This window comes from Cyclopterus lumpus, chromosome 10 (genome assembly GCF_009769545.1).
Source record: "Cyclopterus lumpus isolate fCycLum1 chromosome 10, fCycLum1.pri, whole genome shotgun sequence".
Classification (NCBI taxonomy): domain Eukaryota; kingdom Metazoa; phylum Chordata; class Actinopteri; order Perciformes; family Cyclopteridae; genus Cyclopterus; species Cyclopterus lumpus.
The window spans coordinates 257,501-278,913 of NC_046975.1; the positions used below are offsets into that span (position 1 = coordinate 257,501).

At 40.7% G+C, this 21,413-nt stretch overlaps 1 protein-coding gene across 2 annotated transcripts in view; it reads right to left on the reverse strand.

Moving 5' to 3' along the window:
* Window positions 1-20,668, reverse strand: part of uvssa (UV-stimulated scaffold protein A) — a 42,199-nt gene extending 21,531 nt beyond the window's left edge. Inside the window, exons 1-8 of one of the 2 annotated variants that reach the window (XM_034543341.1) lie at window positions 20,505-20,668; window positions 18,536-18,663; window positions 17,420-17,573; window positions 16,852-17,028; window positions 15,958-16,078; window positions 15,369-15,743; window positions 13,407-13,516; window positions 13,149-13,271 (exon numbers count right to left, since the gene is read on the reverse strand). In XM_034543341.1, coding sequence (XP_034399232.1) covers window positions 13,149-13,271; window positions 13,407-13,516; window positions 15,369-15,743; window positions 15,958-16,078; window positions 16,852-17,028; window positions 17,420-17,573; window positions 18,536-18,651 — 1,176 coding nt within the window. In that variant the 5' untranslated portion in view covers window positions 18,652-18,663; window positions 20,505-20,668. The remainder of the gene's footprint in view (window positions 1-13,148; window positions 13,272-13,406; window positions 13,517-15,368; window positions 15,744-15,957; window positions 16,079-16,851; window positions 17,029-17,419; window positions 17,574-18,535; window positions 18,664-20,504) is intronic. The other variant, XM_034543342.1, reaches the window with a different exon arrangement.
* Window positions 20,669-21,413: the final 745 nt, after the last annotated feature.

Below are 21,413 nucleotides of genomic sequence, written 5' to 3' on the forward strand. Positions count from 1 at the left end.
CAGAATACCGGCGGAATGTGTTTGTCTTATTAATTATTTGCGTCTGTATGTTTTGAAATTCTGAATGTGACATCATTATAAAATAACCCACAATATGATTATGGTTTCTCTTCAGCACTGGAATTATTGTTTTAAGTTACATTTTTCAGGTTAAACTTAAACTATATAACTCATCAAACCTGACTCAGGAATGATCACCCTCACATGACTGAATATAAATTATGATAAATTATTATGTAAAAAGTGTTTCTTCTCTCCAGCTCTCTGACTGTAATTTTATCCATAACAAAGGTTATTGAGGGAAATAGCAGATCAAGAAAAGACGTTTGTGGTCCTTTTGTTGTTAAGACCTACAATAAACATATAGTTTAACCAGATGCTGAATCAGAAAACAAATCTAATATATAACTTGAGTTTAATCTGCGATCCGTCTTCACTCTGGTACCGATCAGCTGTAGCATCCAATCAAATAACTGATGAACAATGAGGGGGCGTGTCGAACATTTAAACACTTCCTGGAAGCCCATGCTCGTGCCTCCTCGATCATGGCTCCTCCGGGATCCCTCCTCGCTCCTCCATCCTTGCTCCTCAGAGCAGAATCGGGATTGAATAGTCAAAGAATGACCTCTAACGCAGGCGCATGTTAGAGACATCGGTCTGCAGCGGTGAGCCTACAATGTTCTGAAGATGGACGACAACGTGTTGTCTCATGGAGACAACATAAACAACACGGTTCATAGTATGACTTTATTAATGAGGTTGGAATAGAAATGAAAGGAGAAAATAAAAGTAAAACCAAGGGATTGTCACAGAGTACAATGCTACTAAACTGCCTCATTGTTCAGTTTCAAACATGCTGAATTAAATATGTAAACACATCTCATATACCTTTATGTTGTTATATGCTGAATATAATCTGATCATAAGAATATGCAGAAAATAGTTTATGAAACAACTTATTTACATGATCTGCGTTTCTCGGCCATGATCGTTTGTTCTCGTGAACAAAAAGGAAGGTCCAGTGTTTCCTATGCTAAAGGACCTAAGGAAGGAAGCTTCGAAGCTCCTTTCCTTTGCATTTAGAGAATTTGACCAGCACTTATCATGGTGGCCACTCAGATACTTCCGAAATATTAACGTAGTAGTGTGGGCGTGGCCTGTGAGCCAGACCTTATTACCCAACATCAGTGTTGGACCTCACTATGTAGGGGAATCACGTTACAATTTACACGATACCCAAGTCACAAAACTATTGTGATTTGGCAATATGCTGAGTATTGCAATGGTAAACCTTGCTATTTATTACCTATTTTTATTTGCATACTATGCAGTTTGTCAAGTTTTATCTCACCCGGTTCATTTCAATACAGTCCATTTCTAAAAATATTCATCATCGTCATCAAGTATTTACTTTTTTTTAAAGTCATCTATAGTGGTGATTTGCATAAACACACAGTTCAAATGATTAGGAAGTTAAATTGGTCAAGTTCACTCATCTCTTCATTTCCTGATCGGTTGTTCACATGTATCAATATGACTAGTGACTAGAAAGCATTAATGCTGACCTCCAGATCGCATATTTTCATACTCTGATGGTTAAACTGTGTAATAAATCTGCTGTTCACATGACTCCCATGTCAGTTTCTACATCCTACATCTTCAACAGGGAGAAAGACCGACAGCAGTGCAACAAGAAGAACTCTAGGTCTAAACAGGATGGAAAGTAGAGTATGTTGCTGCTTCCACAGGTGGAATTACCCCCCCCCCCCCCCCCAAATAAGACTCTTATCCATTATAGAAAATGATGCGAGGGCCCTGCCTCGAACAACTGCTCCCCTGACTTCATTTGTCTCTTGGCAAGTTTGATGGCGCTGCGTTTAAAAAACCATTTAATCTTATAAACCAAAAATTTAATGTAGTCGACTGTGATGGGCACTCAGTGCATCTGCTATTTATATGCTAATGTACACTCAGCCTGCCAAGGTCTGGCAAATTATTACTGCACAGCCATAAGTCAGGTGTATGGCAGAGAGCGCAGGGGGCCGGTTAACCATCACACACACACTCGCACATAGTGAGAGGAGGAGGAAGTGAAGGAAGGGGGAGAAGGGAGGAAGGAGGAGAGGACACAAGGAGGTGAAAAAAGCCTTAAGAGATGTCTCCATTGTCTACCCTGACAGGTTAATATAGCGCTCCACCTGGCAACACGATGCATGTGCACGTAACAAGACAGTTAGCTTAATGAACACATTATACACTAATGAATTCATAAACACACATCTTCATAACACACACACACACACACACACTTGTAAAAACATCCTTTGAACAGACGACTGTCTCCATTTAGGGGTCAATCATTTTACCCTCAGACCTCCAAATGGATCATGATGGGATCATTTTAAAACCGTTCTTAAAGTTCAGTTATGGCCGTGAATGTTGAGGTGTTTTTTTATTGAGTTTTCAGTTTTTCTATTGAATGATGGTTGTTTGCCTCTGTGCTTTCTTGTGTTTTCCTGTGATGTGCATATGTACAAAGAATAGACTGTATAAAATATGGATGTAGTCAATGTGATATCACCTATAGGTTTCTGAAGAGCCTTTGTGGAGCTCAAAGTGTGAGGCTCTGGCCGTTGCCATCTTGACGGTGAATTCATGCAGCATAACTTTTGGCTAACTCAACAATGAGCAAAGAGGTGGATTGTCGGTGGAGCTGAGGCGAGCCTGTGTGGAGAGTGTCACTCAAAGCATCCAGAGGCTCAACTTTAAGCCTTAAAATAATTCATAAGTCCAGCCGTCACAAGGGAGTGCATTGGCTGTACCTGGCTGTAGACAAGTGTGAAGACAGCATTTACATTGGGCCTACTTTGTAAAATGGAAAAAGGGTTTGTAAAATAAACATTTCAAAAGGTATTAAAAGGAGTGTGTATTTATGCAAACGATAACCACACTTTTTATATACAGGTAATATTTGGCTATCGTGCCTATCAGGATTAATTTGCAATATGCATGCTGATGATCCTAACTGCAGGTTTTGGACATCTAGTTGTAGCTCTTGTATACACTACATCACAGCACCAACTTCCTGCCCTTGTATCTATGGCTCTGTTTTCATCTTTACCACTGTTTTATTTATTACTGTTATATGATCTGCTGAAGAAAGTCTATTGCCACTAATTGATTTCATAATATTTACAAACTACTAATTAGGCCTAAAGCTTCAAGTGGAGTCTGACCCATTCAAGGCTTGATTTGCCACAACATCCCACATCTCTATTACCACCTTGCACTCTTGTTCATTACTACCCAGAAAGGATCCCATGGGATCCCACGCTAATGAGAAAAAAGCTTTCCACTCCCCTCGCTCTTGCTCCATAGCTTCTTCTCCGCTGCTTGACCCCATTATACTCTTCCCGTCCCAACACCCCCAAACACGCAGGCATAGACCTACTCTTGGTCTCTGGGGAGCAGTCATCTTATATGATGTATAGGGTGACATCTTTATTGTACTAACCTAGGTTGGCAGCTCTATTAGCCAGCCCAGAGCTCCCCAAACCTTTCCCTGTCAACGAGCTTATACTCAGCTGTCTACTTCAGTTCCCCCTCTCATCCTGTCTCAATCTGTGATCAAAACAGTCATTATTATACATTCTCGCCTACTGCCAAAGTGAAATTACACAGTGCTATTCTTCATTTTACTGAGGCCCTCTGAAATCTCTGGGAGGACACCTGGAATTTCCCGAGAAGGTGCAGGGGCCCTTCAAATACCCCTGGGAGCCCACTAGTGCAGTTTGGCCCTGTGTTCAGTGATTTTGGTCCAGAGATCTCAAGTAAAACCAGCAATCAAGCCTCCACACACACACCATGTGAGTCCCAGTGGATCCATCAGTTCCAATTTGGAAACCATCTCCTTTTACTTTATTAGAGACCCCTGATGGAACTACACTGTGTCCACAATGATTTACTACATTTTACTCCAACAGCAGGAACACTCAAATCCATCAACTAATGTGAGCCACATGAAAACTAGCTCTATTGTTTGCTTGGAATTCATTGAGGAAACACTGCATTTTGTAATACAAACACTCTACTCCATCAACCTATGTAAGCCACATGATGACATAGAGGGTGTCATTTTTTAAATCCCCAAAACTTTGTTTTTTGCAAAGCCTTCTAAATTCAACTCGTCCTGTGTTGTTAAGCCAAACACTCAAATCATCAATATCATCAAATGAAACTCAACAAATACATTACTCATGATCATCAAACCCTGTCAGCAGTAAGAACAGTTCTCTTTTATATTTTCTTCTCATTTTGTTGTATTAAAATGTATGTCCACATACTTTATAGTAGCTCTTCTATAAAAATCAGTAAGATGATTATATTATCTGCAAATTTAATATGTTTTGGTAAATTGTCAAAAGGGAGGTGAATAACAACAATGTCAGTCTGAAACACGATGACATGGCATTAAATAAATTGCACTGGTTCAATTTCAAGTTCAACAAGTTTCAACAATTGTCAACAATCATTTTAACAATAAAAAAAAAAACATGACTTCCAGGCACTATTCTTAGCATAGTTCATGTGATCGGAAACAGGGCTTTCTTTTAAAAAAATGTGTATACTTCACTGCATGGAACTCATGCGTGTGGCTCACTGATTGCTCACGTGTGGACGATCCTTGATTCACTTAATAAGGTTTTGTCAATTTATTTTACAGGGACAATGCACACCAATCAACATCCATCCATCCATCCATTTTCAATACCGCTTATCCTCATTAGGGTCGCGGGGGCGCTGGAGCCTATCCCAGCTGACATAGGGCGAAGGCAAGGGACACCCTGGACAGGCCGCCAGTCCATCGAGGGCACATGTAGGGACATACAACCATTCACTCTCACATTCACACCTATGGGACATTTAGAGATCAATTAACCTGCAGCATGTCTTTGGACTGTGGGAGGAAGCCGGAGAGCCCGGAGAGAACCCACGCTGCCACGGGGAGAACATGCAACAGTAAAACTGAAAGTGACCCAGTGCGTTGTTTAATAAAATCACTTGGTGGAGCTATACCATGTAACATTTTAAAAACCAGACATGCATTAGTGAATGTAATGAGGTTCTCCAAACTCAAGATATGGTGCTTGATGAGGATAGTGCAGTGATAGTGACTTTTTTGTGTTTTTAGAGCTTGTTTATGGAGAATATGGATATATTTTAATGTTGTGATGCTGGCTTGTCAGATGGGGGATAATCATTGCATTAAAATACAATTTTGCAACCTCCATGGTTAGACCGTTTCTTATATATATAAAATTCATGAGGTTACATTTTAAAACCTGTCTCACATGTTTTACCTACTTTTTAAAAAATAGATTATAATCAATAAAAAATCCTAAATGTTTAAAATATGACACTACCTGTAGCCTCTCACCAGCAACATAAACATCTGGCTCCGGTGACACTTTACAAGCCCTCTTTGTGAAGAACATACAAACAGCCTTTTTTAACAATCAGTTGAAGACAGGAATCTGAAAGCCATTTAGTTACATTAGTCATTGTGGACGTGAGCTTCAGTGCAGCTTGCTCTTTGTTCTTTGTGTCCATTGCAGACACCCGGCAAATCATTAATGTATAAACTGAATAATAAAAAGGTCCTAAAACAGAACCCTGGGGTACATTACATGTCATTTAGTTGACACTTTTATCCAAAGCGACTTACAATAAGGGCATTCAACCATGAGTACAAACAAGAATCAAAAAAGTAACATTTCTTCAAGAAAGCCAAACTACAAAAATATCATAAGTGCCATTCAAGTGCCACTGAAGCGCTAATCGGTATTTATTTAAGGTATAGTGAGAAAAGATGCGTTTTAGTTTGCTACGGAAGATGTAGAGACTTTCTGCTGTCCTGATGTCAATGGGGAGCTCGTACCACCAATGAGGAGCCAGCACAGCAAACAGTCGTGATTTTGTCGAGTGATTAGCTCGAAGTGACGGAGTCACAAGTTGATTGGTAGATGCCAAGCGGAGTGAACGGGCTGGGGTGTACGGTTTGACTATGTCTTGGGTGTAAGGTTAGACCATGTCCTGGGTGTAAGGTTAGACCATGTCCTGGGTGTAAGGTTAGACCATGTCCAGGGTGTAGACTGGTCCCGATCTGTTCGCAGGACGATACGCAAGAACCAATATTTTGTAGTGGATGCGGGCGGGCACCGCCGGTAACCAGTGAAGGGAGTTGAGGAGCATAGTAGTGTGGGTAAATTTAGGTTAAAGACCAGTCGAGCTGCTGCATTTTGGATGAGCTGCAGAGGTCGGATGTCTAGATGCGAGATGACCAGAGCCTGGACCAGAACCTGTGCCGCCTTCTGAGTGAGAAGAGGTCGTATTCTCCTGATGTTGTACAGCATGTACCTACAGGAGCGTGTTATTGCGGTAATGTTGGCAGTCAGGGAGAGTTGACTGTCGAGTGTCACACCGAGGTTCCTGGCAGTCGGGGCTAACACAGTTGTTGAAAGTGGTACTCCCACATGGGATATCAGAGTAGATGATGAAACATCACACATTTTGAGACACTGAGTTCTTCCTTCAATGTAGGATTTCAGCAAGGCAAGAGAAAATGTGTTTGTCCTTTTTAGGCATAGCTTTAGAATGGGCTGAATATTATATATAGATATTTATAGAGGGCTGCATGGTGGTGTAGTGTCTAGCACTGTCGCCTCACAGCCAGAGGGGCACGGGTTCGGTTTCTGGGCGGTCCTTCTGTGTAGAGTCTGCATGTTCTCCCCGTGGCAGCGTGCGTTCCCTCCGGGTTCTCCGGCTTCCTCCCACAGTCCAAAGACATGCAGGTTAATTGACTGGTTGTCTGTATATGAGCCCTGCGATGGACTGGAGACCTCTCCAGGTGAACCCTGCCTTTGCCCAATGTCAGCTGGGATCGGCTCCAGCGCCCCTAAACAGGCTAAGCGGTTCATGGAATGGAATGGAATAGATATTTATATAATATTTGTATAAAAAAATGTTACTGCATTTTTTAAAGCTTTTTTCCTCCACCCTTTTTAAAAATAATTTACTAGCAATTACTTCCTGAGGATAAACAAAGAAATAGTGGCGAGCAAGAGAAGAGAATATTACTTGCGGACAACTGAGAGAATGAGACACATTCAGAGAATGAATGTGAAAATGAAAAGGAAGGAGCATTGGAAGAAAGAAATAGAGGGATAGTCTTTCTTTGTTTATCTGCAGTGAGAAACAGACGGCCACATCCATTGTGCTGTGATAAGATGGGTTATCAGCAGTAAACAAGGCTTGGACCTGTATGAATGGAGCACGGAGTGACTGAATACACTCTTAAAAACAGATATGTTCAAATAAGTCTGCATTTCTTATCCTTTGCTAAACACAAGCCCATGTTTTCAGTTTGCAGCACTCAATGGATGCATATGGGATTCTTCTCGTCATAGCTCAAGCGGAAAACTCCCTTCAAACATATTCAGTCATCCAGTGAGGGCTGCAGAAAGCTCTCTGAGAGCTGTCCGTTTCCTGATACTGTGAAAAGTGTTATTAGGAATCACTTTCTGTAAGATACAACTGTTTTTCTATGTAAAGGTCGGCTTTGAACGTTTCCAGTACACATTCTCACTCTCATACATTAGACTACACACTCCGACACAGTGGATGGTAGTATGCGCCTTCAAAGTTGGTTTGTGAATGTGATCCGTCACAAAGAATAAGGAGAAGATGGACCTGGCTATCTTTTACCTGAAAGCAGCCGCATACGCTACTACGTAATAACACTACGCCGTCAGGCGGATTTGCGCCATGTTCCGGCCACACGCACAGATCCCAGACACTCTGACAATTGAGTTGACATTTTCACGGACCTATTAAATTGTTTGTTAAATTCCCTTTTTGTTTACATGCCACCATGGCAGGCAGGTTGATACAATTTAACCCTGGTGTAAAGGCAAACTTATCTATGGCTGGCAGACAAAACATCATCATTGAGAGGCACAAGGTGCGACAAATCAAACAAATGGGGACAATGGCGCACACTTTAAGACACTGTGTGCACTCTGTCCACAAAAAACTGCTGAAGTAATTGTGTGAGAATGAAAAAAAACAGCTCGAGACTTCATCAACAGTGGCAATGTTTGTATCATGTGAGCCAGTGCCACCAATCCCTGCTACCATTAAGAGCACAATAAGCCACAATAAGCCCTCCACCACACTAATTTAGAGCATGGAAAGTTGTTAATGTTGTTACCCAATCTCGGTAGATCAAGGGAGCGTGTGTCCAGAATGCTGCCATATACACAGTTTAGCAGCACCCACGGGCCTAACTGTGGGTAACTGTGCCAATCTGCTGGATTTGTTTTGCTGTAGACCTCAAAATTATCTAATTTAAATACAGTTTATTCAACTTGTGTCGTCACAGCAATCCTTGGCCTTATGTTATCTTCAACACAGAAAAAACTTTGCACGGATGAGAATCAGTATCAGCAGAGAAAAGATTGGCTCATTCCTACTAGAAAGGGACCTGAAATGTTCTGAAGGTAAAACGTGTTGAATGGAAAGACTTACACCAAGATACCAAAAATATCAAGATTATTGTACTCACACCTTTTGAAAACAGTTGTTACAGAGGGATGGCTTACAATACATTGTTGGTACAGTACATACATATCTAAAAAGGTCAATGCAACAACATCCAGTCCAGCTGAAGCTTGAGGAACCTGCATTGTCACTTCTTACAATGTAATTGAAGCGTAAACGGTGGATTGAATGGTGTATGGTAGGTAACTCCATATTTACTAACCCAAACCATTCAGACTCGATCAGCGGCTGGCTGATGTTGGCCAGAGGCTGAAAGGCTAATGTTCTGTGTGGTGCAACCAGAATCATCTAATGTTCTTCGGGATGTTAGCAACACGCCAGAAGCAGAAGGTGTCAAATTGGTGTGCTCCATTAAGGCACAGCCATCACTTACAGCCGTGGCTTAGGCAAGGCAAGGCAAGTTTATTCATAGAGCACAATTCATACACAAGGCAATTCAAAGTGCTTTACAGCTACATAAAATTACAAAAAGGCAAATAAAATCATTCCATAAAAACATAAAAATAATAATATATTAATTATATTAAAAGCGAAGAGTGCATATAAAATACTTTCAGTTGTCAAATAGAACCGTTTTCAGCCTGGATTTAAACATTGTCAGAGTTGAGGCCTGTCTCACATATTCTGGAAGACTGTTCCAGATTTTAGCATAAAAGTGAAACGCAGCCTCACCGTGTTTAGTCCTGACTCTGGACCAGCAGGAGACCACTCCCTGAGCTTCTCAGAGCCCGAGATGGTTCATATGGCGCTAACATGTCACACATGTACTTTGGTGCTAGACCATGAAGAGATTTGTACACAAGAAGAGCTGTTTTAAAGTCTATTCTCTGAGCAACAGGAAGCCAGTGCAAAGACCTGAGCACTGGACTAATATGGTCGTATTTCCTGGTTCTAGTCAGGACTCAAGCAGCAGTGTTCTGGATGTTCTGCAGCTGTCTTACAGCTCGTTTAGAGCCCAGTGAGCAGGCCGTTACAGGAGTCTAACCTGCTGGAGACAAACGCATGGATTAGTCTCTCCAAGTCTGGTTTAGACACTATTCTTTTGATTTTGGCAATGCTTTTTTAGATGGTAAAAAGCTGTTGATGTTATTGATTTAATGTGGCTGTTAAAGTTCAATATTACCCCTAGATTTCTAACCTGATTTTTAGGTTTTAGAGAGAGAGTCTCAAGGTGACTGATAACACTTTCTCTTTGTTTCTGTGGGCCACAAACAATAATTTCAGTTTTGTCTGACTTTAGCTGGAGAAAATTGTTTTGCATCCACACACTGATCGGTTCGATGCAGTGACAAAGTAAATCTACAGGCCCATATTCACCTGCCGTCAGTGACACGTAGACCTGAGTGTCATCTGCATATTTGTGGTAGAATACGTTATAGCTGCGTATTAGATGGCCTAATGGAAGCATGTACAGATTGAATAATAGGGGTCCTAGGATTGACCCCTGGGGAACCCCACAGGTCAAAGCCATTTGGTCTGAGACACAGTTACCAATTTCAACAAAATACATCCTGTCCTCGAGATAGGACTTAAACCAGTTTAGCGCAGTACCAGAGATTCCCACCCAGTTTTCTAACCTCTGTAATAAGATCCCAATAGATCAGCCACTACATGGTATCATTTAACAGAGGCCTGGCTGAAAGCCACTTAAGAAAGTAGAAGTCACAGTGCTCTACCTAGCTACTGCTACTGACTGAATGACAACTAGGGATGCACCGATCCGACTTTCTCAGACCCAACACCGACATCTAGGCTTTGGGTATCGACCGAGCACTGATTCAATACCAATGTGTCATTGATAAGAGGCATGCCTCACGGTGGGGAAGTGAATGGGATCATTCTTTAATGTGTTAGGCAACATCAGGCTTGGCTGATGTTAGACAAAATATAAAAAAATATATACTTATTTGTCATTTATTATTAAAATAATATATCAGTGATATGTAAATATTAACAGGAATTATTATTTAAGTGTAAACCTTTTTGATGCAACAATTTGGTTAAAAACTTAAAGTAGGCCAATCTATTAAAATAAATAATATTTTTATATATAAAAAATATAATTTATTTGAATAGATTGGCGCAGTTGTTACTGATACCCAAACTAGCTATTTGAGTCAGCATTAGCCCAATATTGTTATTGATGCAACATTATTTGCATTAATTTTACATTAGATTGGAACTGATACCATCGGCAGCTTATTCACCAGCTTTATGTAATATTCAAATATTCAAAGCCTATGCACTGAACAGCTTTCCATGAAAAAAAAAATGCTTTGTGCATTTCTATTTTTAAGTCTTTCAACTTCATTTCGATGCTTCTTCATGTAGATGCTTCTTCACTCACCTCTGTTTAATTCTCTCATTAAATAAACCAGCCTCTCTATCTGCCTCCATAACGCGTGTCTCTCTCTCCAGCTCCCCCGTTATGGGAGACTATATTGAAAGGCCCATTGAGAGAGAAACCAATCGTGTGGTTTGTCAGTGGCCTGATAGAGAAGGACCCAGTAATGGAAGGCCTTTTAAGGCTAAAAAGGAAAAGCTAATTATGATAAAGGGGCTGTAAGTTGTGTGGTTATCGCAGTGCTGGGCCTGCTGGTGCAGCAGACTGGTCCCTGACAGTGATAACCAGGCAGAGCGAGACGGCCGGCGCTCTGTCACTGTCACTCCACCTCTCTGTTCAGCTAAAGATGGATTCATGCACGACAACTTTTATGCACTTCTTTTTTTTTTTTTTTTTAAATGCATAAAGCCATAAAGTTTGCATTCATTGGCCCTTTAAAACCTAAAAATGCAAGCTGCTATCTATCTCTCTTTCTTCAACTTAAAAAAACCCTCTTTTAGTCCTAGAAGTATGCAGCAGGTACCCCATCTCTTAAACACAGACATTCCAGCACCAATTACATCCTCTCAAATAAGCAATTTAGTTTAAATGAAAGGCTTTCCTAAATGACAATACCGGTCTAGGTAGTTTGTGCCTCCATTTTGTGCCGGCTAACACTATAGCAGAATGACGATGCTAAGCTAGATATCGAGGCAGCCAGATAGATATATCAGCTGTCAAGTCAAGGGCCACATTAGTGGTAGTGAAGGGAATGAATGGGTACATCTTCCCCCTTGCTCCCCAATTTCTTCTCCCTGTCTCTGATGCATTATGCATTATGGGGGTGCCTTGCTATCTCACCTCTCCCAAATGTCTTTACTATTAATATTTCCATCTGCCCACTCTCTATCTCTATCAAACTTCCCCCTGGGAGAAATGCAGGAACGAATAAGAAAAAAGGAAGAGGACGCTTTTTCAGAGCCATGCAAATGAATAGAGAATAACAACAGTGAAAGCAAATAAATACATTTTCACAATCAATTTCAGCCTAAACACTTCATTTTAAATAGGAATCAGGCTATATTTCAAGATGTCTTGTGGCGGCTCAGTAATAGTCTTAAGTAAGTCACTGTGAATAAAAGCTACATGAAATGTAATGTAACTTCGTTGTGAACTCGCTTGTCTTCTACCAGTTTTCCACAGTTTAAAGACTCTCCGACTTGTCTGACTTCAAAGCAGTAAGAGGAGACAAACATCTGATAAAAAAACTAAGGCTCCACTGGGAAATATTTGTTATATTCCTATGTGTATATTCAGGGAGAGGGAGAGACACTTTGACTTGAAGGTTGTACCATAGCTGGCTGTAGCCACACCTTGTTCAACAGACACTACCAGATCCTTTTGATTCCTCTGTACCCGAGAAAGTTACAAATTGGACTTGAAATGTCCAATTTGTCCAAAATGTCCTTTTCCAAATGTAATAAAAAACAATATTCTTGAAGGGAGCGAATGCTAATGGTAAAAGTCCTTTGAGTGGTAGAAATCACAAGATGCTAAACTGCTTTAGAACTTGTACATGGCTCGATCAAGAAAAGTCGAAATGTCTCTCTCCAAATACAAAGCAAAAGTTTCAATAGTACTTCGGCTTATTTCAATATATGTTATCGTTTAAAAATCACTGTTCCAGTGTGACGGAATGTAGAGGCGAATGAGAAGCCAGCTGATACTTTGTGGTGGTGTTTTTGTGGTCGGTCAGACTTTGTGTTTATCCAGACTGATGGAATCAGATAGAGAAGGACCCGGTTTGAAAGAACTAGAACTGTTCTTACAAACTAACTCACTCCTCTGTAAATGGAACGTCTGTACCATGTATAGTGATATTGATGTTGATTTGTAGTGAGATCCTGCCATCTGCTGGCCAAACTCCATACTAGCTAAATCATCGGCCTGCAGGCTTGTATTGTAAATGTAAACATGAGTAAAAGTGTTTCTTTTCCTAGACCATTAACCCTTCGTGATTTCCCTCTATAACTGTAATACAAGAATGCAATGAGCTAACCTTTACTCTTTATTTGACAAATAACTACTCAATAGTTTTAGACATTTGACAGGATACAATGAGCCATTGCTGACTTGTTTCAAAGTAAATGTGCTATCCTTGAATCAGCTCAACCACCTGTAGGATGTATTATAGTGCGTTACTCACCACTTTGCTGGTCCTATAATCAATGTGAAGCTCTTGGTGTTTCTGCAGGGTAGCTTCTAGAGAGCTTTTCAGATCCAGCGCTCGCCTTAACAGCTGCTGCTCAGCACCTGACTTGGTGAAGACCTGCACAGACAGTCAGTCAGTCAGACAGACAGTCAGACACACAGTCAGTGAGACAGACAGATTCTATCCACCTGCTTTAATTTAAAAAACGGTATCACACAACTACATATTTGAGCCCTGTGTGTTTGTCCTAACCTGAACCCAGCCTTGCAGAGCTGGTAGGTGTTTGTTTGTTATCAACCTATGGAGGTCTTTCACAGTGGAAACCACTGCCTCATTATCCTCTGTCTCCTTCACACGAAGACCTGTAAAGAAAAGAAAGGGGGGAGTTTGGGAGTGGCTCAGGGAACAGGTGCCGGGAAGAGGCCTAATTGGCCTCAGCTGTAGGGGGTCTCTCCCCTATATCAGGTGCGATGGAGATGGAGGCCTGGGACCGGCAGATCCAAATAAAGTATCTTGCCAAACATTACCCTAAGGGTGCTCATTCCTTGGTGCTGGGGGGAAACCCAGGGATTGTGACAGGAGTTGTTACAATAACCTAATAACTAACAATCACCTACTTTGTTGGCATAATCATTTTGAGAGTTTGCCTAACAAACTGGCCCAGTGCATTTACAGGGATGTTGGAATTTCTGTACCAATACCAACATAACATGAATAAAAATGTGTTATTTGTTTCATTTTGGCTGTGTTTAGCTGAGGTCCACCGTTGACAGTTCTGGGGCAACACCCATTCATACACTGATGGGAGGAGCTACCATAAAAGATGCCACCTGCCCATCAGGACTAAAAAACATTCACACACCGTAGGCACAGCTATGGGAGTCATTTTTGGGCGTAGGTGAAATTGACATGGACCAGCAGAGCCGGGGCTCGAACTGCTGATCCAGTCGCCCCTACAAAGGATTTGAGTATCAGAGCTTTTGCGCTATGTTGCACACTTTGGAACTGAGATACAACATTCATCTGGAATGATGACATGCGGCTATACATCTCATCATTGCTGGGAGACATCTTAGGATACACTGAGCTCCTCTCTCTCCTTTTGGATGAATTCATGTCTCTTCATTGCACATTACTAACTCTTTGTGGCTTCTCGCCTCTCAGGTTTCCATGGATCGTAGCTGTGTCTGGAACCGGTCCTTCCTCCTTCCTCCTGGACCCTGCCCCTTGGCCCTGCCTCCTGCGATGGCCCTGCTGATACCCCTCCTCCCTATCTCCTTCTATTTACATGGATCATGGTTATCTGGATCGCGGTCCATGCCTACTACTCATTATTCATAATTTCTGTCATATTCATTGCATGTGTTGTAACTCTGTAACTTTGTTCATCTGTACACATGACATCTATTGCATCTGTCCATCCGGGGAGAGGGATCCTCCTCTGTTGCTCTCCTGAAGGTTTCTTCCCTTTTTTCCCTGTCAAAGGTTATTTTCTATTTCTTGGAAGTTTTTCCTGATCTGATGTGAGGTCCTGGGACAGGGATGTTGTATGTGTACAGATTGTAAAGCCCTCTGAGGGGAGATTGTAATTTGTGATATTGGGCTATATAAAATAAACTGAATTGAATAATAAATTAAGAATGAAACTTAACAAACAATATGTTATTTCCATGGCCTAGGAAAGTTCAATCAATAGTTGTGAACATGAGCTACTCTTTCTTAAGCCGGAAACCAGAGAAATAAGTCTCAAACGTGAGATGGAATTCTTAACTTAGGTGGTGTTCGCATGTAATATGTTTTGTGAATATGGATGATTTTGACTCTACGAATCCATACTTGTCATTTGGTAAATCATTTTAGGGATTCGATGAGGGTGTATTAATTCAGGTTCATTACAAAGGACTGTGGTAAACCAAAGCAGACAATGCAGTATAAGTCGTGGAATATTTTGGAGTGTGGTTGTTGATCAGCACTTAAAAAGCAGGAATGAAGTTTATAATGTTCAATTGTTATACTATGGAACTGTTAAATCAACTATGATAGTTGTGGGAGTCATAGGATGTGATGCATTTGAAATGTTTAGCATGTGTGTATTCTTTTGTCCATCCCCCATGGAACCAACACCTCTAAAAGCTCAACATTATAAGCTTCTCAAAAGGTAAGATTGTGGATTAGTAGCATTATATTGTGCTGGTTTATGTTAGCTGCACCCACCAGGACTGAAGTTCAGGTCCAGACTGTAGGCGTGAGAGATGAGCCCAGAGTTCCGAATAAACAAGTCTTCATCAAGAGACTCCCCCTCCTCTTCTTCACTACTCTCCTCCGACTCTTCCTTATTATTTTCCTCCCAATTGCTTTTCTTTTCTTCTATGCTCTGCTCCTTCTTTTGCGTCATTCCTTCTCTCCTGTCATTCTTCAGGTCTTTGCTACAACAGGGCTGTTCCTCAACTGATGGACATTCATTGGCTGATCGGGAGCTGGGAGGGCTGCTATTGGTGTTCTGGATGTCGATCATGTCAAACTCGGGGAAAAGCAGGCTCATGCAGGATTCCATCTCTGTCAATGTTGCCTCGATTTCCTGGTATGACTCTGACAAAGAAACAATATGTAAATCTCATGTTAAAGCTTTGCTTCATTTGGGAAACTGCCACACAAAAGAACGTTCATCGTAGATCTTCATGGGACCACATTGGATTTTAGAAAGTACACTGAACTGTCAATTTGGTCCATTCCAGATCATAACGAATCAATTATTTTTATTATTATCACTTGTTATAGTTTTGATGACTAATGTGGTGTTTACCATCCATGTCTTTGGAGGCTGCCTCCACTCTCTCCTTGTAAATTCTTTGCATTTTCCTTTGTCTCTCCTCCTCCCTCCTCCTCTCTGCTAGTGTCTTGGCCTCAGCATCCTGGAAGTCCACCTGAAAACATGGATGTATCACATCACTCACAGGTGGATCACACACACAACATGGGACATGTGAATAATTTCACCATTCAAGTAGATAGCAACAGTAGGACAGTAAAGGACTGATAATTAACAGAGCAGGTTTACATCATAGCGTGCAGGGGCCAGTAACTTTAGGCACGTGTGCCAATAGCTTAACCAATGTCATATACTAAGCGTGCAAGGGAGTTTTTTGGAAATGATTCAATTCAATTCAGTTTATTTTATAAAGCTCCAAATCATAAATGATCCTTAGAGGGCTTTACAATCTGTACACACTACTAAACACCGTTATCTCTGTCAGCAAGTTTGCCAGAGTTTGTACTCTTAGCGCTGTTAGCACCGTTAGCTATGAGCCAATGACTGAAACACACACACACACACACACACTTACTTCAGTCTTACATTGATTTTGAAACAATGCAGTGCTTGTCTTCTATTTTTACTGAATAATATTGTTTCTTATTTTATCTTATTTTTCTTTTTGGTAAGTTTGATCATTATGATGTTATTTGTGCCTGTTTGCAGTATACTGTATCTCAATGGGACCTTTCTGGTTGACAAAAAATATACAAATATTAAAATAAGCTTCATAGGCAAAATATTACAGCTAAATTGTGACATAATTCCATTATGGTGTCAATCTCTATGTCATTTGAGTTTGGGTATTTACCCTCAACTAACATTAAGCTATTGAACAGTTTGTTCAGCAGAAACAAAAGAAAGGTGCAGTTGTATCCCTCTCACCTTCTTAACCTGTTTGAGAAAGTGGTAGCCCAGTGCTAACTTCTTATAAGCTGCCCCATAAGAGGTCTGCCATGATTGGACAGTCTGGATGGCCAGTGACCTGAGTTTTCTGGCTACTTCCTTAGGAGGGGGAAGGGGCTGCTCCGAGTCAGTCTCTACCGTCAACTCCAGGAACTCCTTCAGAAGACGGATGAGTGAGAGACACAAGGAGGAGAAGAGTAGAGGATGGGAACATGACACTTGAAGACATATTTGCAACAACTAATCTACTATTGCAATAATATGTGTATACAATTCAGTATCTGTTTTTAAATCGAGATTAACATTTGATTTGAACTCTGCAGGTTACACAGAAAAACATGTATTTACATAACTGATTTGGAATAAAAAGACCTGAATAAGACCCAAGTACAGGTTACAGGCTGACAGGTTACACTTGCATGGAAACAAAATGATGGCTGCGCTCTCTTTCTCTGACCAAATATGTATTAACCTGTACAAATATATGCTGTGGTGTTACCGTAAAATAATACCCGAGATGAGCTATCGGTCTACATTACGTCAGTACCTGGAAGTTGTCCACCAGCAGCATTCTAAAGTGGTGTGATCTGGAGAAGAGCTCACTGGCTAGCTGGAAGGCAGACAGTCGGACCTCAGCATGTTCTTGGTTGAGCTGAGCTATCACTGAGTGGTACACATGGTCGATGCAGTCATTAGACACTCTGGGAGGAATGAAATACACAGAGTGAAAGTTCTATATAACATGCATGAATAGCTTTGTGTTCTTATAATCATGTCAATTCTAACTTTACCATAAATATCACCCAAAATCACAAATTAGCCTCAGAAGGATTTCTAATCTGTACACATACTGGAGGGAAAAACTGCCCCCCCAAAAACCCTTAATGGAGAGAAAAAGGGAAGAAACCTTCAGGAGAGCAACAGAGGAGGATGGACAGAAGCAATAAATGTCATGTGTACAGAATGAACAGCATTACAGAGTTACATAAACACATCCAATGCATATGACAGAAAGTATTCATATAATGAGTAGTAGGCATAAAAACAGTTACAACTACCAAAGATAACAGCAGCAGTGGATATAGTAGAATAATAATGATAATAAAAGCAGTAATGGTATTGGCAATACTAATGCCAATGCAACTAATAATAATAATAATAATAATAATCATGATAAAAGCAGTAGGTGTTGGGCAGGACCAGGGTCCAGACAAAACAAAACAAAACAAAAGGTTTTCGCTTTAATTTATTACTTTAATCTCAGAGAATGTACACATTTTTTCTTCACAAATTCTTACAATGACCCCCAACTTTTATTAACCTACATTGGCCTTTGTATTGTCTCAGTTTGGTTAGGGTAAAAAAATGAATCCATGCAGTGGCATGTATGTATGCATATATGTATGTATGTATGCATGTATGTATGCATCACCGACTATGGAGAACATTTTGCATCATCAAAAATCATCTGACGTCAGCTCAGATTCAGAATTCAGAATATGTATGTGTTTTAATGCACTACTATTTTGGCTTTTTTCAGAAAGGACGAACCAGTAAATTAAATCACCTGTAAACTTGCTTACGCACAGCACTAAATGGTACTCGGTGACTTATGCCTGAATTATCTATCTGGGTAAAAATGTATCTTAAATTAGTGGCATACTTGCAGATCTTCTTGATTTCCTTCATCCTGTCCTGGTTGAGCTGGGGTTCTCCTGATGTGGTAAGCTGCTCCACCAGCTCTGACAACCTGTCCCTCTGAGACAACTCCATCACCATTCATTAACACACCTGCACAGGGGGATATACGACTGACTAAAAGGAGTTTACAGAGAGAGAACTTCTCCAGCCAAACCATTCAAGACAAATATCTAAATATCGGCAAAAATGAAAAATGGGATGTGAATCCTGGTAAAAACACAATCAGCTACACAAGTGATGTACACCGAAAGAAATACTAAATAATATGGAAGTGTTGTATTGATAAACAATGTTGTATCAAATACTTAAATTGTATACTGTATCAATATCTCTGATAGAGTATTGAAGGCTGTCACGTAATATTAAAACATCCATCCATCCATCCATTTTCAATACCGCTTATCCTCATTAGGGTCGCGGGGGCGCTGGAGCCTATCCCAGCTGACATAGGGCGAAGGCAGGGGACACCCTGGACAGGCCGCCAGTCCATCGAGGGCACATAATATTAAAACAAATAATATTAAATTATAGTATTACAGAAGGTGTCCTCCCATCTGTATGAAGGCAAATCACTGTCAAAATTCGAGAGCCATGCGCGCGGGCAAATCAAACAGCCGCGCGTGTAATTTTCTTTGACGAGCGCTTGTCAGTCACTGCTCGCTCCCGGTACCAGTCACCATTGTATCTCTACATCTAATTGGTTACAACCCTCGTCCTTGGATCGCGAGAGGGTCTTTTGCTCGCGGAGTGACGTACAAGCGCTCGTCAAAGTAAATTACACGCGCTCCTGGGGCGCTGGAGCCGGTCCCAGCTGACATTGGGCAAAGACAGGGTTCACCTGGACAGGTCTCCAGTCCATCGCAGGGCTCATATACAGACAGACAACCATTCACACCTACGACCAATTTAGAGTCCAATTAACCTGCATGCCTTTGGACTGTGGGAGGAAGCCGGAGAACCCGGAGGGTACCCCATTACATTTATTTTTGTATAGCCCACAATCACAAATTAGCCTCAGAAGGATTTCTAATCTGTACACATACAGGAGAGAAAAACTGCCCCCCAAAAAACCCTTAATGGAGAGAAAAAGTGAAGAAACCTTCAGGAGAGCAACAGAGGAGGATCCCTCTCCCCGGATGGAGAGAAGCAATAGATGTCATGTGTACAGATGAACAGCGTCGCGCGGCTGTTTGATTCTAACTATTAGAGACAATATTAATAATCTCCTGCCCTCTAACAGTACCGATCTATCCTCAAATAGAGTAACATCAGAAACAGCTGTAAACCCTGATATATACACAATGTGAGGTCCTGAGACAGATATGTCATATGTGTACAGATTGTAAAGCTAATTTGGGATTTGGGATTTTGGGCTGTACAAAATGAATTGAATTGAATTAAAATTGGATTTATAATTGTTCATGTTGACCCTTAAAAACAACTTTAATACATTATAATATATGTAGTCACGTTACATTGTGAAGTAATGTTATATCATAAAGTGAGGTTAAACTGCTATTTCCTAGTAATACAGAGGTGTCATAAGCTTGTCATCTACCACAAGTACATTTACTGTACTAGACAAATGATAATCGGGTGATGGGGCTACACCTTCTTATCTAGTCACATGCGTGAACATACTAACCCATACTAGTGAATATGTAGCCAGCTAACGCCACATCACATTTTGAACTATTACTGTTTATATTACTACTACACTTATTTGAAGTAAAGTAATGCTTGTCTTTTAAGAAATTTAAAAGAAACACATACAAGTAATATTATACAGCTACTCAATTCTAGAACATATATTTAAGTCAAAATTGTGAATGTATAAAACTTTGCTAGCTGCTACAATGCTAACAAATGTAAACACTGCTTGTCGGCGTCACTAACCACTTTTAGTCAGTATCTTTACAGAAACTCAGTACCTGTTAGCGCCGCGTGATCAAGGTAACTCGTAATCCATTCATGACAAGCAACATTACATTAACGTCTGCTTTTCAGCCCCGTGATTAAGGTAACAACCTTTTATGTAGCATGTTATCTCCCTCGAAACACACATATTTCCGTTAGCTTCTTATACTACCGGTTCGACTTTTCAGAATAAAAGCATCGATAAGGCTACAAACCCCAGGTCAACCCCTGCATTCTAATGCAATGAATAATAGTACCGTTTTTGTTTTATCTGTTAATCCACTTTTAAAAGTTGTAGTTTATTGTGGCATGTACTGTAGTATGGTGGTACCAAATTGCAATGTGCTGTGTTCTATCATTCTGTACACATGACATTTAATTCAATTTCAATTCAATTCAATTTTTTGTCCATCCGGGGAGAGGGATCCTCCTCTGTTGCTCTCCTGAAGGTTTCTTCCCTTTTTTCCCTGTCAAAGGTTATTTTTGGGGAGTTTTTCCTGATCCGATGTGAGGTCAAAGGTCAGGGATGTCGTATGTGTACAGATTGTAAAGCCCTCTGAGGCAAATTTGTAATTTGTGATATTGGGCTATACAAAATAAACTGAATTGAACATGATGTCCATGGACAGTGCGGTTGGCTTTGAAACAGGGCTTAGCTCTTATGTGTCTAATGGCATTTCAAGGGAGCACAACTGAAGAATTGACCAGTCTGGAATGGGTACCAAAGCGAATAAAATGCAGTTCTGACATTGAACACAGGGTGGCGCATTTATGTAAAAGTGCATATAGGTAAGTGCCTGGTGATGAGAATAAGGCGTGTGGACCAGACCTCGTCTTATCCTGTCGTGTGGTGTTCCGTTAAAAGCATGTAAGATTAATTTGATGCTGATTTGATGCTATAGTGTCAATGTGCAATGGAATAA